The 18,269-nt window shown below is 35.3% G+C and overlaps 1 protein-coding gene across 2 annotated transcripts in view; it reads right to left on the minus strand.

The window, feature by feature from the left end:
- NLGN4X (neuroligin 4 X-linked) overlaps positions 1–18,269 on the minus strand; it is a 164,845-nt gene that overhangs the window by 61,685 nt on the left and 84,891 nt on the right. Inside the window, exons 4-5 of one of the 2 annotated variants that reach the window (XM_033086727.1) lie at positions 8,539–8,598; positions 4,884–5,036 (exon numbers count right to left, since the gene is read on the minus strand). In XM_033086727.1, the coding sequence (XP_032942618.1) occupies positions 4,884–5,036; positions 8,539–8,598 (213 nt within the window). The remainder of the gene's footprint in view (positions 1–4,883; positions 5,037–8,538; positions 8,599–18,269) is intronic. The other variant, XM_033086732.1, reaches the window with a different exon arrangement.

An 18,269-nucleotide genomic window follows, 5' to 3' on the forward strand; every position in this document is an offset into this window, starting at 1 on the left:
CTCACTAACTTGAAGATGTATGGAGCTTCCATGTAAACTTGATTTATATTGCACTGTCTAATATGATTACTTAGATTATAATTGCATGTGGTTATAATTTCAGCTAAAAGGAACTCCAGACTTTTCAGACAGAGTACTTAAAATGGATGCTTATGGCCAAAAAGGCAGATAGATGAGAGCGAGTCTATTCTTATCTGCATGATTTAGAATTCTAAGGGGAAGAAAATGTTAAATTTCAAGGGGTCTTGGAAATGCTAAGTCAATTTCACAATTCTGAACTCTTAGCATGTCTCATTTTACTGTAGTAGATGTTTCATTTAGCTCTGCCTTCTGAATACTTCATTCACATTTCTAGAATTCATCTCAGGTTTTCCATTTCTTGTTTTTCTGAATAAGATTCTGGCTTCGAAATGTCTGATTCATATTTCTAGAAATCATCTCTGGTTTTGTCTTTAATAGGTCACACAAGAACATTCCTCTTTCAATATAGCAATTTTTTTAAATTATTTTTTTTAGGGAGGCTGAGTTGTCTGGTTTACTTTCTGCTGTTATACAATCTAAGCAGAGATTCAGCATATTGAAATCTCACCATGACACAGACAATTCAGGACTTGTCTCTGTAAAATGATACTAAACACAAATCCCTCTTTTGTATTTTTCCTGCCAACATAATCCTGAAAAAGGCACTAAAAGAGTGCTTATAGTTGTGTTGGAGAGATGTTGCTACTTCTAAAGGCATATCCTCAAAGACTAAGAATTTAGATAATAAAGAGGAATTGAGCAGTATCTAGATTGGGTGAGTCAGGTCATTCAAACCATTCAATTTCTTGTGACACTAGAACATACTTTTAACTAGGATATCTATTCTCCCTCCTACTCTCATAAATTTCTATTATTTTTGTTAAATAATTCTCTAAATAGCTTTGAAATTTTGAAAATTCAACTCTGTTTTTGAAAAAAATATGTATAATATAAAAATTACACTGTGTTTAAAGCATGTAATGAGGGGTGGGAACTACCATGTGATTTAGTACTTCTGTGTTTTAAAGTGTTGAACTTTTCAATATAGAGCTGCACTGCCTCACACTGGGACAATTTAGCAGCTTCCTGTAGTTCCAGTAGCATCTTCAGTCATCACTGTGGTGAGGTATGAGTAAAAACAGAAACTGCCTAGCTGGGCAGAGGCAGGATCCTCACAAGCCTTGAAGTACATAAGAAATTAAACTCAGCACCATAACACTCCTCAAACAGTGCCCACTACAACAAGTGGAAGGAAAATGGAAAAATATTTATTTTATTATCCCAAAAGTATCCTATCCTTGGAATGCATTTTGATAAATGCGTATTTATACTTAAAGGGAAAATATGGCCTTCTAAATAACAACAACCCGTATTATTGCTGCATGCATTCTTGGGGATCTAGAAATTAGAGGAAATTCTAGAACTCAAAGGAAAGAGATAAATAATTAAAAAGTTGGAAAACCTTGGGCCTATTTCTCTGCTAATTTGTCATAGTGCTACTTAGAGAGAAAGAAAGAGATGAGGAAATTATTCCCAGAGCATCTCTGCAGTCCTCTAAGACAGAGAGTATCTTGGAGTTACAGATAAATATTGTTCAGTGCACAATCTAAAGACTTATATTTTATATTTTAAGACTTATATGCGAGGAGAAAAGATAGAGATGATAATATTAGTCTCTATGATTCAGTTAAAATACTTTATATCCCTAAATGTCATGATGCTACAGCTACATTTTAAAAAGGTATTTTTCTGACACATACATCTTTCTTTTCCTTTACTTTGGACCAGTATTTTCCATTTCTCTGTTGTAGCCATACTTTGGGGAAGTAGAACCAGGGACATATACTCTAGGGAGAAGATGAAGATGCTGTCCAGATGTGTAGGGATGGGATCAGAGAAGCTAAGGCACAGCTGGAGCTGAATTTGCAAGGAATATGAAGACTGACTAGAAGGGCTCTTACAGATATGTTGCTCAGAAAAGGAAGATGTATTTCCCACAATAAATAAGACAAGAGAACTATTGAAAAATGCCATGAAGAAGTTTGAGGTACTAAAACCTTTTTTTTTTGCTCCTCAGTTTTCACTGGTAATCTCTCTTCCTACATTTATCACATCCCCAAATTTTCAGGCAGAGATTGGCGGAATTAAGTCTCTACCATTGTAGTAAATCAGTTTTTGGATCATCTGAGGAACTATAACATACAGAAGTCCATGGGACCCAATAAAAAGGTCATGAGGGAAATGCCAGTTATAGCCATTAAGCCAATTTCCACCTTATTTGAAAAGCCAGGGAATCAGAGAAGGCCCCAGTGTCTGAGGGAATATCACATCTGTTTTAAGAAGGATACTTAGGAGGACCCTGGGAAGTCCTGACCAGTCAGCTTCCCCTCCATGCCCGAAAAGATCATAGAACAGATCCTTATGGAAGTTATACTGAAGCATATGCAAGACAGAAACGTGACTAGAGACAGTATCCTGGCTTCACCAAGGGCAATTCTTGTCTGGCTAAACTCAAATATAAGAGGCCATGTACAATAATGCGACACCATCAGCAGCAAACAAAGAACAATCAGTGTTATCTGCCTGGATGTTATCTTCCTGGAGGTTTTTAAGAAATTTGATAAGATTCCCCATAACATCCTTGACAATGAATTGAAGAAATATGAGTTTGATGTATGGACTGTTGGATGGATAAGGAACTGGCTGAATGGCCATGTACTCAAAAGTTGCAGTCAACAGCTAAATGTACAAATGGAAGGCGGAATTACCAGTGGTGTCTCTTAAAGGTTCATACTGGGTCCAGTGCTATTGATTCCCTTCATTAAGGACACAGACAGGGGGATTAAGTGCACCATCAGGAAGCGTGTGGTTGTCACAAAAGTGAGTATTGTACTTCATATACCAGAGGGAAGGGATGCCATGCAGAAGAACTTTGAAAGGCTTGAAAAGTGGACCAGTGGAAACCTCAAGAAGATTAAGAGAGCCAAGTGCAAGGTCCTGTACCAGCATTTGAAGAAACCCCCATATTGGTGATGAAAGAATGGGTTTGGGGATAATGGTGGATGAAAATATTGGACAAGGGACAGAAACATGCACTTGCAGCCCAGAAAGCTAACCACATCCTGGGCTGCATCAAAAGCAGTGTGACAAGCAGGTTGATGCAGGTGATCCTGTGTCTCTACTCTGGTCTTGTAAGACCCCACCTGGAATGCTGCATCCAGCTCTGGGGTCCCCAGCATAAGAAAGCCACGGACCAACTAAGGTAGGTCCATAGGAGAGCCACAAAAATGCTCAGAAAATCTGAACTGGGACCTGGGGAAGAAAATGCTCCTAGGAGATCTTATTGGGTCTTTGCAATATACAATGGGTGCTTCCAAGAAAGATGGCCTTTAACCAGGCCTCCAGTGACAGGACAGGGGACAAAAGAAATTTTTTATTATGAGGGTGGGGAGACACTGGAACAGGTTGCCTAGAGAAGTTGTGGATGTCTCATCATTGGAAGTGTTCACGGTCAGGTTGGATGGAGTTTTGAGCAACCTGGTGTAACAGATATCCCTTCCCATCATGGTTGGACTGGATGATCCTGGAAGATCCTTTTCAACCCAAACCATTTCTTGGTTCTATAATTGTCTGTCTAATATCATGCAGTGGTTATCTATGTGATCCTAATACTTTTTCTATATACTGCTATTAATGACACACTATAGACTGAAAGAAAAATAATTTTATGTACCTCAAGAACAATAATAACATTTATGAAGAGTATAAGATCCAGTATGCATGTTCATTTAACTGAATTTTCCAGAGTTCAGCATTTCCAGCAATTCAGCCCTGAGATCAATTTGATGTATACTCCTTCATTACAAGGTGAGATAATAGTGATAGAATTACACATCTCTGTCATTAACAACAGGTTTGTATGTGACTTGGGGTGGGCACTTAAAAATCAAACGCCATTGAAACCCACAACAACATGAACAGATAACTCAGCAAAAGAAGTCTTCTGTGCTCCAAAACAGTACATGCCATGAATATAGATCAGCTTTGCTATTAAGAAAAGCAAGATCAAAAAATCCTTGTAAAAAGACACACAAAAAAGATTGCTGTACCTTACCGTGTGTATCTAAAACTCCAGAAACATGAGCATTTGAGCATTCTATACAAACTCTAAGCTTTTTCATTAAGATAACAAATATTTCTAATGTCTATCTTTATCTGCCATTTTTTAGATTTCATTTTTCTATGGAAAAGCAGAGCCTCAAAAAATAAATAAATAAACCTTATTTTGGACAATAGCTTGGTACATGCTATGTAACATGATTAAGAAGTTTCTTGTATTTTTGAAGATAATGTCAATGTACTCCTTAAAACCCCTTAAAACCCCTTGATTGGCTATTACCTTCAACACAAACTCCATCAAGTGCATGTGGTCTTTTATTTTTGTATATATCTCTAAAAACCAGTTTGCAGACAAAAATAATAAATACAGATCAATAGTAACACTTTCCTTCTTCTTAACATTACCAAAAATTTTAAAACTGTGAGGACTCATTCTTTATCATCTTTCCTCTTGTTTTTTTTTTTTAAATCATGGAATATAAATTATTTAAGAAAAGGACACCAGTTCTCAAAACATTAAACATTTCCAGTCATTACTTTCAAAGGTGAAGGTAGTTGGGAAGTTGTCAAAAATAATGTAGTTTATACAGTTTCCTTAAAAAATGGACAGAATTCAAAATCCACAATTGAGATTGTTCTGTTTTAAAATCGAAACTAAGCCAAATATCTATGACTGATCAGTGGAAAAAATCAGCAGTCAAATATTTTGTTCAAATAAGTCTATGAAGAAAAGAGACACTTACCTAAAACCCCCAGCCTGTAATTGATAGTGACAACAATGACATTTCCATAACTTGCAAGAATGCTGCCATCAATCATATTTCCGGTACCCTCCATGTAAGATCCACCATGGATGTAGACCATAACGGGTTTCTTGCTGTTCTGATCATGAATGTCTGAAAAAATTCAAGTAAGGAAAACACAATAAAGTAATAAAAAACATAAGAAAAATGGCATTAGTTATTTTAAAATTGCTTTAAATTACTTTGAATTACAGTGCTAAAAATAGTCTTAATTGCTTCCTATGTTTTCAACGTCACCACCATTATACCCACTAGCTTACACAGTTCAGGACCATCATACAAGCCTAATATTTATAATTCAAAATTTCAAATACTATTTCCTCTAAAATGGTCTCAGAACACTTCAAATGCATTCAGTTTTATAAGAAATTTAATTTTAATAGAAATTTCTTAAAGCCTACAAACCAAATTATGAAATAATCTTGGTTTCCTTAGAATACTCAGATTCAAATACATACTAATTTAGAAATATCTGTGCATCTAATAATAAAATTATAGCAACCATTCATACCTTCCCATTTCTCATGGGACATAAAAATTGAAATTATATTACCAATAGTTCAGTAAGAGACAATATTGCAAAATCTGACTGTTTTGATAGAAGAAAACGTTGTAGAGTGTTCCTTCTTTTAAACAGCCTAGGACTTAATAAATAGAAAGGATTTATGTGTATTCATGGCCCAGATTTTTTTTGTATTTAAATCAAATTATGTCTTTTGTGTTGCACTTTTCCTGGTCTGGTAGCAGCTAAGCCTCAAAGAATAGCCTTGAGTAAATGGTATTGCTGAACTTTTGTATATGTAGAAAATTCCTATCTACTTTTTGAAAGGTAAACAGCTTGGTCATTATCTCTAAAAGAAAGTTAAATGAAATTGACAAAATTTTAAAAAAATCTAAAAGAATGTTAGATTCAATTGATATTACATATTTAACAGTGAGTTATAAAGATGTGCTAATCAATGATTGGGGTATATTTGGGACCAGATTAATCTAAAAAGCTTGGGTCTTGATGCCAGTGATGATTCGGAATACCTAAATCTGGAACTTATGCTCTCCACAAAAACAACGCTAAGAGAGGCTAAGTTCCTTTCTTAAGTAGAGGGTAACTCAGCAAGCTGCCATTAGATATACAAATCTTAAAAAAAATTCAGTGTACCTGCATGGAATCAGAGCACTTCTTTTAAGTATGTAGCACAACATACAAGGACAGAGTCTCTGAATATTCAACCAATTTTAGAAAAGAAATCTATATTGAAGAGTGGAGTAGAGAGGCAGACAAGAAAAAGCCGAGTTAAATACCTATAGGTGAGGGATCTAGGTTTGAAAGCCTTCCAAACATCTTCCTTCAGGTTTATTAAGAAATACTAAGACAAAAATATGTGACCAGATAGTCAGTGTTTTATAGACATGGAACTAATTAGAGCATACTCAAAGGTAAATTTTGATTGTCATATTCCTGTGTCTTTTTTTCTTTACTCATGTATACACTACCTTAAATATCACAAATTTCCAGCTGAGTTCAGGAACGTCCAGGCTGCAATGTACACCTGTCTACTTGCCAGAGTTTAAGGCTTGTCATTGATTCTGCTTCCTTTCCACTGAAAGATATATCCTTACATGTTGTATTTTAAATGTTGTACTTGAGCAGCACAACAAAAGTTTTTGTGATAAGATCTTTTTAATTGTTGTTACTACAAGAGTAGTACAGCAGTTAAACAGATACTTTAAAGAAATGAGGTGCATTCTAGTGGATCTATTTTTTTTATTGTCAGCATTTTCAGTAAAGTGCATAAAAGTATTTCTTTTCTGCAGGCACAGCTAAGCCCTCACAAAACCTGAAAGCAGCAATTATTTAACAGAATTATTTGTGTTGCTGAATCACTTTTTCTTTCTCTCCCCAAAGTCTCTTAGTACAATTTCTGTATTTAATATTTTCTTATTACCTATTTCTACCTCAGGGTTGAATCTTTCACTGACAAAGTCAATAGAAGGTTTCCACTTCCCCTTCAATGGGAACATGAGTATCTTCAACATAAAGAAAATTAGCTCGATGCTTTATATGTTTAGGTCTAAAGTGGATACCTTTGTTAATAATGAAATCCTAACATTTTATATCTTTTAAAACAGGCCAAATAACAATGTGTTCATAATCTAGTATTTATTCTTAAAGTAATTTTTTTTGCTTGTTATTTGTCCTTTAACTTCAGAATTTGGTATAGAAATGATAATAATATCATTTGAAAAAAGATATGTTGCACAGAAACAGGAAGGTGATAATCATAACATAAAAATGTAATTTTAGAGTACTCTGCATAGTATTTCTGTGTTGTGAGAAAAAGTGTAATTCAGCAGTGAAGGTGGTGGAGTAGAGGGCAACCAGTGTGAATCAAAGACCTCAGGTTTTTATTAAGGTATTTTATATATAGACAGGGTAACTACAATAGACTTGAACTGCCAGGAAAAGAAGTGATAGTATCCTCACTGCATTGTCTATGATTCTAAGGGAAATAGAGAGCACGTGCTTCAAAGTCATTTGAAATTTTGTCAGATGGTAGAAAACAGGAAAAAAGACATGGAATAACACTTGGATTGGCCAAGCATGAGAGGATTAATAAACACGTTGATTTCAAGCCAGACCAATAAATTATCCAGGCTTTTTATCTTCACATCTAATTTGATTTTTTTTTCTTTAATTTGGTAAATACATGTAAACTGACAATGTAACTTTAATGAAAAGGAAGGGTGAGAATAGAGGAAGATTTCATGACTTCTTTCTATTTTGGTGCATTCTAAATAGATTTGTTGTGTCAAGGCAAGAAAAAAAAGTGTTTCCATCTAAAACTTTTTTGGGGTACTTAATTGTGAACTTTTAGCATTTCTTTTCAGGAAACCCAATCTAACTTTGAAAGAAGTCAATGAAAATTATTGTTAGTGATTTCAGTGGGAATGTGGTCAGAGTCAGAATGAATGAGCCTCAGAGGCTAGCTGATTACAGGAAAAAACAATAAAGCAACATCAACAGCTTCCTTTATTTTTGTGTCCTGAAATAAACCACATCCTGTGAGAAAAAGAAAAAAGTAAATAAAAATAGCAAAGACAAAGCACAATTCAACTGCATCAATGTACAGCATGTGCACTGGGAAAACAGTGGAAGTGAAAGGAAGGATATATGTGAGTTTTTTCATGAATTTCAAACAGGTGAATTATACAAAATGTGTAGGAGGGAAAAGATCACATGCATGTCTTTAAATTCCATTTTCTCAACCTAAGAAATAATAGCGGGGAAAAAATATGTGGTTCCAAATAATATTTATGTTACTCACTTCACACATATTTAGGAATAAACTTTACACCTATGTCACGGAGGCGCTGCAGTCATCTATATGCTAATTTAGATTTTAAAAAGAAAAACAATCAAAGTAAATTCTAAAGAAGAAAATAAAGAAGCACACTGATGTGAGCTTCTGCAAACAAAGGACTAAAAATCATGTTGAAATAACAGCAATAATAATAACAATAATCATTCTTATGATAACAAAAATTGAAAAGTTTATGTTCATGCATCAGGGTCAGGCTTTGAAAAAACAAAAAATACCTTCATCTTCCCCACGATCATTACTGGTTATATCATCTGCGCTTTTCTTTGTGTTGGCTCCTGGGATCATATTGAGGAGGAGAATAAAGGGAAAAAAGAGAATTCAAAACCAGCAGGTTCTCAAAAATAAAAAACCACTAGTACAAAAAATGTAACAAAAATGTCAAAATCTGTTACATTTGAAATTGAAAAACAAAAAAGATGCAAACTGCACATAAACATAAAATGTCAAGAAGAACAAATTGAAAATATTTGAAAAAAAGTATCATATTCTGTGACAATGCAGTACTTTAGTTAAAAGTGATTTCTGCAAAAAAAAAAAGAAATTAATGTGCTATTAAAAAAGAATAATATAAACCAAAAAAAGTAAAAATCACCAAATTATGTTTTTTACATAAGAAATGCACTTTTTAAAATTCTGTTCTGTAACCTTGTAGAAATAATGCTTTCAGTTACTTTCTTCAGTGACTTAACGTTTTATTCATCCTCAGTAGAATTCATTAGGAAATAGCTACAACCTGAATTTTGGATAAAACTGATGCAAATAAAATGATCATTTGAGTTTTACACAACTTGACTCGACCAAGACAAACCATAAAGACCTTCTTAGAATTTAATCTTGCTTCCCATATGACCAAAAAGGTATTTAAAACAAGACTGTAAACAAAAGCGAAACAGTGTTGAGTCAATCTTAGACATGAAATTGGTCAAAAACCAGCCTTGGTTCAAAATATATCGCATTTCATGTTCTTTAGAAAAACCTAGAAATTGACTGAAAACATTTACTTACCATGATAAAGAACTTGCATTTCTTTATTAGAAGATTTAGTAAATAATATATTTTAATTTATATTCAATATGCTTTCTTAAAATACTTTTGAGGTGCACACATGCACACAGGCACAAAGGCACACACACACACGTAAACATTTATTCTCATACAGGTTATAGCCTGTGCTCACGGCAGTAAGAGGAAATAAACATAATTTTCACCATGCCCATCCTTGGGCAATACTTCTGTTTGCTGACTAAAAAAATAAAAATACACCAAGTTATTCTTGCAGCCAGCGTTCTATTATACTGTGCTTTCTCCTGTAGCAAGTAGCACTCTGTAACATAAAGTTACTTGATAAGGAGGGAAACACCAACAGGAAACTCAGTTTATAATTTAGCTTAGAAATTAACATAGCTACTAAAGAAATAAAATGGTCTAAGCTCTAAGCATTGTTTTCTTGAATTTCCTTTATTCTGAAGTGCCTTTTAAAGACATGTTGAAAAAGAACAGTATACTTTAAATTTTTTATGTATGAAATCTAAATTTGTCACAGATGCATCATATTTAAATAAATATCATTTGCTCCTTTTATCTTCCTATTAAAATTCTACTTTTTAACTATATTTATATCCCTCAAAATCCAAGGTTTCAATTAAATCTTAGTCCATGATTGTAAAACAGAATATCTTTATTAGTAGTAAAGTATTTAAGATTTTCTTAATATATATGGTTTTGGAATCAGTGTACTAGTTGATTTGTCTTCTGGATACACATTTTCTACAGGCATTTTCTGGAAGCTCTACCACTATGTATGCAGTGATGATAATTAGTGAGCAAAAATGTGAAAAAACAGTGACTGATACTCTATCTCCACATAAAGTCTCCATCTTCAATGCTGTTGTACAAAAGATATTGTTTATGCAGCACACCAGTGGATTCATTATATAGATCCAGTACATAATTAACTAAAACATCTCTGGGAATGAAATATAGATGTTTTCTAATCTCTAATTTCTTTCAGAAGTAATAGATACAGGCTCATAATCTCAGTCACCATCCGCATTTTGTCCGCATTTTGTCCTTTTATTCAATATTGTTCCAAATTACTTACAGCCCAATGAAGGTTAGATACTTTCTCAGGTGATACACAAATAAAGTTAATTTTGTATGTAAACAAAGTACACAGCCTTGCCTTTAAACTATTTTTGATTCATGTAAAATATTTATGATAAATATTATTTATAGATAATGAATACATATAAATACAAGCTGGAATGCACATAACAAATTTCAATACTAGTTTCCCCAGGGAGGTAGTCTTTTAATTGTTTAATAAAATATCTGATCATCATATGGAAAATATAAAATAAACTACCACATATTTTTATTCCTATGAACTAAAAAATATCAAAATCAGTGTGACCCCATATATGCAGTAGCTGTAGACAAAAACTGTGTGTACAGTTATTAGGACTGTAATTCCTCTTTCAAGTATTTTTGAGTGAAAGAAGTAGTTTTGTCCCAAAACATTTTAATTTGTGTATACTATCTCACCTCAAAAACTTCAATACACATATGAATAACATATTGCAAGGATTTTCTCTTTAATGTGCTTCCCAATGGGACTCTGGCTCAGTGTACTTCTGAAAAAAAACAACAGTGTAATAAAATTTAGAAAATGTGCTCTTATCATGCTATTAGATGTATCACCTAAAAAGGTATGTGACATAAGGTGATCTGTGATATTTGAAACATCCATTACTCCTTTTTTGTTCCTTCAAAGATGCAAAATATCATGTTGTAATAATTATTCAGAAAAAAGACCTGTAACTTATTATGCATTTATTTACAATGTGAGTAGAAGGGTTTCATGTGGGCTATATTTTTTATCTCTTAGAAGCATTGCAAGTAATACAGTTGTAAACATTAAGACAGTAAATATCTCTAAAAGGTTTCGATTTTGAAACATTGATCAATGTGTTAATAAACTATTAAAATGTAGTTTATTTCATTTATCTATGGATGTACAGTCACCTTGTACTCCCAGATTTTTTCTCATAGCCATGCACAAAACTATCACAAATGAAGTCACCCTGCTGTAAGCATGTCCTCTGGCTCACATTTCCTTTGCATAATGGATAAAAACCTCATTCAGAAACAGATTTTCTGTTTTTGTAAGTTGTCCCAGTTGTACTGACAATTTATGCTACATCTTCCTCCATTCAGATAATATGAATCACAGGTATGTAATATAGCCAGGTCCCATGCATGCAGTTTACCAGGCTTGCATATTAGGTATTCACTCTGAAGCCTCTAATGGCAGCAAAAAATCATCCACAACTGCTTAAGCTGATGCTATTTCTTTGCATTTTATATGCAATTGCTCCATCTGTCACAGAGTATACCTTTTGACCCCATTTAAATTTGGAAAAGGGCTCAGTTTTCAGAAATCACACAGCACATTATTAGTTGTATGACCTCTCAGTTTCACATAGCACATGCTTAACCTTCTGGAAATTTCCAGCTCAAACCAGATTAATACAGGATTTAACAGTCACTCTCTCAGTGATATGTCTTATTTATACAGACATTTTATTAGGACTCCAAAGCTCTTGTTTTCCCCTCCTATGAAAACTATTATAATTTTACAATCAGATCAAGTCAACAGTTCATTACTGTCTCAAGAGCACATTAGAAAAGCAGAATTTCAGCATTTCTCCTAAGTCTTTTAAGTCTCATCTAGTGTGCAAGACTTGAGTCATTTCATGCCCAAAAAAAGGGGTCCATCAGTGGGGTAGTTTGGCTATCACAACACTGTACTTTGCTCATCCCTATGGCCAAGGCTCTCCAGCTATAGAGTTGTAAGAAGAAGTTCTAATTTGGTAGCTGAAGACAGATTAAATGAGGCATTTGACACTTCAAATAGAGTGGAGGAAAATGATTTTTTAGAATTGCAGCTTGTTAAAGAGATGTAGAAGTCGACTGGATCCTCTGTGCTAGGAAAGATCACAAAGGCAGGCCATAGATCTACACATCTCTTGTTTGGAAGTCTGTTCATTTAATCAAAGCAAGAAAAATATATTCATATTGCCTAGATTCAAATACAGTAAATTCACGAATACAAGCCACACTGAGTATAAGCCGCATATCTGGGTGTTGGCAAATATTTCGGTTTTTGTCCATAGATAAGCCGCACACGAATATAAGCCGCTCTGTCGTTCGCAGCGAGGACCCGTGTGCAATTAGTAACAGAACCGCGGGAGGGCGGGGTTTACTGGCTGAGCTAAGGCTGTGCAGGCTCGGCCCGCTAGGGGCCGCTGACGGGGCCAGGTGGCCCAGCCCGGTGCTGCCGCTCGGGGCCGGTCGCCGCTGCCACTGGGCTCGGTCACCCCGGGTCGGCGCTGCCCCGCGGTGGCAGGCAGGGACGGAGCTTCCCCCGCTCCTACGGCAGCGGCGGCGGGTGGGGAGGGAGCTTTCCCGCGCCCGTGGCGCCGGCGGCGGGCGCGGACAAAGCACCCCGCCTCCTCCCCGAGCCGCGGCAATGGCGGCGCGCGCTTCCCGCCCCACCCCGAGCCGCGGCAATGGCGGCGCCCCCCCCCCCCGTCGGCTCCCCGAGCCGCGGCAATGGTGGCGCCCCCCCCCCCGTCGGCTCCCCGGGCCGCGGCAATGGCGGCGCCCCCCCCCCCCCTCCTCCCCTGGGCTGCAGCAGAGGAGGAAAGAGAGCTCTCCCGCCTCTCTCCCCGCCCCCCGTGCTGCCTGCAGGGAGCCAGGGCAACACGGTAACACTGTAACAATTGCGAAATGCCGGCTTTTACTGGCCGGTGCTTGGCTCGGCACTCTGGCTGGCACGTCTGGGGTTGTAAATGTCAGAAAATTATTAATATATTAGCCGCACCCGACTATTAGCCGCACTTCCGGGTTTCCACGAAAATTTTTGTCAAATTGCTGCGGCTTGTATTCGTGAAATTACTGTAACTATTTTTCTTAACTGAGTAATGGCAGCATGTGTGTGTAACTGTGTACAGGTGTACACATATAAGTAAATATGAACACATAAATGCACATGAAAAAGCTCTATACAGCTAATCAGCTTCCAGAAAGAAATCAGTTTGATTTTCTGGCACTTCCTCCCCAAAATCATGTTACAATTAAGTTATAATACATCAACAATGTGCATAACTCCAGCAAACAGCCACATTTAATGACTTCAAATGATGTCCTTAGCCATAAATTAGTCACCTTCTAATTCTTTCCTTAGTAATATGAACACTTAGATTCCTACTGTTCTAGGTAGTTTTCAATGTGAAACTCAATGAAAGCTCAGAAATTTGCTTAAATTTGCCTGAATGAAATGTGTTCAGTCTTGTTTTAATTCCTATATTATCACTGAATAGCAGAAGACACACGACTAAAGTAGCCATTATTCTAATGCCATTAATAACAACAAAACAAAACCATTTGGGTAAAAGCATCAACACTCAACTAAGGAGCATGCAACATAACTTAATTCATGGTCCTAATCACTCGAGCTGCAGCACGCACAAAAATTATTGGGATTCCCGAGAAAACACATAGATGCTGTTGTATAGCCAGGAAATGTTCCTTTTCAAGAAAAGAAAATTAAAGGACAATTTTGTGTGATATCCCTAATTGGATGGACTGTAAAGAAGATCAGCTGAAATCCCCACAGTTTTGTTTTCCATGCATTAGTGGGGATTAAATCAAAAAGAAAATGCTGTTTCACAAGCCTTTTCAAATAGTTTCAGAGAACAAATAAAAAAATCTATTGAAAAAGAAAAATTCTGAGGTTGAAAAAGAGGTTGCATAAAATATATGGGATTGTTATATTACTTCAGTTATGTACTCTATCTTGCCTAAAGGTTTCAGTTACATGATTACACAAACCTTTTTTTTTTCAGAAAAAAAAATTGCTTGCATCTTCCTGGGCATTAACTGTCCCATACACAATGAGTGTGGGAAGATATTGTACAAATGGCAGTATCCTGAATACTGCTCTTAAATGTTATTTCTTTTTCTTAAAATATTTGCATTTACTTAGATCATATTTATTCATCCTGGAAAAGAATTTATAAAAAAGCATAAATTTTGTATTTCAACCCCTGTTAATTCGTTTTGGCACACTTTTTATCTCCTACATTTGCTTTGAATAAAAATTACCAATAATAAGAATTTTTAAAGTTATTGAATTAATATTTTACATATTGTTTTAATTAATCTTAATATTAGCAAAATTATCATTATTTTAGAGGAGTCGTAAGTAAAATAGAAATGAGGTAGCCACATAAATTCACTAATAGTTTTTATAAGGTTTTTTGTAATGCAAGTTGCACCATAACTAGAACTTACTGTCTTCTAAATAGAGTACATTTCTTTGACAAAACAATCCATAATGGCTCAAAAGAAAGAGGGCATTGTAAAGCCTATCCTTTCAGTGACCTCCAACAGATAAGAGGAGTGTTTCTTGCACTTCCAGTGTAACTGAATCTGCTTTATTTGATGGAAAACTGGTCTAAGTCTGCAGTGGTTACTGATTCAATAATGAAAGACTAATTAAAACCATAAAACTATCGTATAGCTTAATTAATTCAGAAAGAAGCACATATTTTTCTGTGCAAGCATCAGCTGAAACAGTCACTTTGAAAGCATAGCAGTGACCTCAAATAACTGTCATTTCTCTGCTGAAGTGATGCACTTGTGAAAGTGTGAATGTAGTAAAGCTGTGTCCTAGTTTCAGCTGGTATAGAATTAATTTTCTTCATAGTAACTTGTACAGTGTGGTATTTTGTATTTAGTAGAGAATTATGTTGATAACACACTGATGTTTTAGGTATTAGTGAGTAATGTTTGCCCTAAGTCAAGGACTTCTCAGTTTCCCATGCTCTGGTGGTGCACAAGAAGCCAGAGGAGTATGGTCATATACTGGTAGGATCTATAAGTCCCACTGCAAAGTTTGTTCAGAGTATATTAATACTGCACTGTCAAGTCAGTGAGTGTAAGACGAGTTAGGTGCAATTAGCTGCAGAGTGGAAAAAGGTAGCTGGCATGATGAGTATACTACAATTGAGTTGCAATAATGTATACGACTTCTAAATTAGAAGATAATCCAACATTTGTTAATAGTCAAAATTCCCAAGCCTAGATGCAACTACGTTCTATTTAATGTAGACAAGTAGAATTTGCAGAAAGAGTTCAGCAATGTCAGCTTATTACTACCTATCACTAAAGGGTGAATCTTTCAAACATGTTTAAGAGAAGTTCCTATGTGCCATTTAAAATGACTGTGAATGAACCCTCTGGACAGACAACTGAACACTGCAAGCATGTGCTCTGCGTTTAAGTGCTGGTGAAATTGCTTGTGCAAATTCTCCCTTTGGACATTTGTAGGCACCATTGGAAGCTGTGAACTGAATAATCAACTCTTAAGAATACATCTAATTATTTGATGCAGCTATTTAATTCTTCATTTTGAAGACTAGTTCAATTTCTGGTTGCCTTTGGAGAATTCAGGAAGTAATTGTGTTTGTTATGTCAGTGAATCCCGTGTAACAATAATTTTATTCCATTGTGATAGATAATTCTTGGCACCATATTTTGATGTTTACTGGATCTTTGACCCCGTAGTTTTTATTTTGAAATCTTGGGAGTATTAATTACAGGCAAATAAAAGGTCCATGTGAGACATCCAATGGAGATAAAAACTTTTGTGGGTTTTGAGGTTATTTTGTTTTGCTGGTTGGTTTGGTTTGGTTTTAGCCTATAGCCATGTTTTCAGTTTGTTTTTTTTTTTTTAATCTACTACATTTTAATGATGTCTTCATCTACACACAACAATGTATTAGATCTTACTAGAATTAATTATACCAAACCAACTAAACCATTAGACTATCAAATAATTAAGTTGCTAATAAAAAGAGTATAAATTTAAAAGATGGAATAGAATACACCACAGCTATCTGGGGGAAAACCAGAGCTAAGTTGTATATGATGAAAAGCTTTACTATGTGGAATATGAATATTTAATTATTCTAATAATTCCCAAAATAATATGGGCACATAAAAGATTTTCCCTAGAATAGAAAAACAGATGTGTATAAAATAAGATAAAACCTTGAATATAAAGTTCATGTAAATATTTTATTCATGATTACTCATTACTGAAAATGTATTGACTTTTCAAAACAGAAATTAGTGTCCTTATCCCAAACAATTGGCAATATGTTTTTGTCATCAACTTGGTAAGATTTTTTTGTTTTCACAGAAAAATGTTAGGGAAGAGGAATGAGGAAGGGAAAGTACAGACAAAACCTGCAGCATTCTATCTACAGTTTAACTGCTTCCAAGGATTCGTTTTGGGCATATTTTGAAGCTGTGATATTTCATCTACTATATTAAAGTGGAACACAGACCATTTTTTTTCAAACATGCTATATAATTATTAATTATATTAAGCTAGCCTTAGAACTGGTGATCAGAATCATGATTTAAACTCAAAATTCAGCAACACAGCACTGAGTTCAATAGTATCTGACCTGTCTAAACTCCATTATTTGAAAATATCAGTTGGTTTTGAATAATTTTTGTGAATTATATATGATGAAAAAATATCTTTTGTCTATTGAACAAACTGGATGAGAACTCGTATCTCATTTTGACTTTCCATTTTGCAATGTTCCAAGCATAATTCACATTTTGTACTTTCAGTGTTGGGGCTCATGCTTTACACAAAATTTAGAAATTAATAACAGTGACTTGTAAATTAAAACTATCTGACAGAAGTCGGAAATTAGAAGCAAGTAATAAAAAGCCCTTTTTGGTGTAAATACTACGTGACATGTGCCATTTGATACAATAAAAAATAATAGAATGATATAATATCAATATTGCATTATATGATTTACTATTCCATCTGCAGAAAGGCAAGTTAAATTTTGCATTTTGTAGGAATTATATATGAACTACATGGAATTAGATGTGAAATGATACAGCTTATATATGCAACTACTTCTGAGAAATTGAATTCCAGTCATCTTTGACTAAATATAAGTGGTTCTTGTGAAAAGGAACATGTCAAGTTTTTCTTCTTTTGACTTATTTAAGCAATATTATTGTAGATGTGCTGATGTTATTTGTTGTCATATGCAACTTTAAGTCCTAAAGAAAAAAACCCACATTAATACTGCATTTGTATTCAGCTGTAGAAGAGAGCTGAATGTTTCCTTTTCTCAATCAGTGCAATTTACAATTTAAAACACCTACCATCTATTTGAGGAAATTAACTATAATTGGCGGTTGTGCTCAGGAAAATAAGCCACAGAACATGAGTCTGTTGAAGGTCACTGACAAAGGGATTTAGTGAGGTTGTATGAAGGTAAAATTGGCACAACATCAGTCCAAATTATACCTGCCTGTATGCTGTTGTTACTCTGTCAGTCATACCAGGACTGAAATACACTTACGTGAACAAAACAGAAATGCTGGCACCACAGCCAGCTTTCCTACTACTAATGGCAACAAGAAGGTATCAGATGCAATAACACAGCAAAAAACGAATTGCTGTGATCAAATCTGTCAGGGTTTCCTCTTGGCACCAACCAAACCTCCTGTCCAAGCTCAAAACCTTCTGGCAAAAACTATGTGGTGTAGCAGATGAACTCACCCTGTGCCTTTAAACTCTCCCCTCCCCTCCCCTCTGAAGAGCACACAGCTTCTGCCAACCGTTTTTCTCCTGAGGCATAATTCGAAAGGAACAAAAGCACCAGGTGAAAGGTGATTTTTGTAGTAGTTGTTCCTCAGCTGGATGGCTGCCAAAAGGCAAATTCCATTAGTTCCACTGTATGTGTATGTGGTTGTACGTGTGCGTCTGTGTGACATTTGCCAAGTTCTCACACTTTTTAGGCTTTCATGCCTGGATCCTTTAGCATCAGAGGAAAAATCT

The sequence above is a fragment of the Catharus ustulatus genome, chromosome 2 (genome assembly GCF_009819885.2).
Source record: "Catharus ustulatus isolate bCatUst1 chromosome 2, bCatUst1.pri.v2, whole genome shotgun sequence".
Taxonomy (NCBI): Eukaryota; Metazoa; Chordata; class Aves; order Passeriformes; family Turdidae; genus Catharus; species Catharus ustulatus.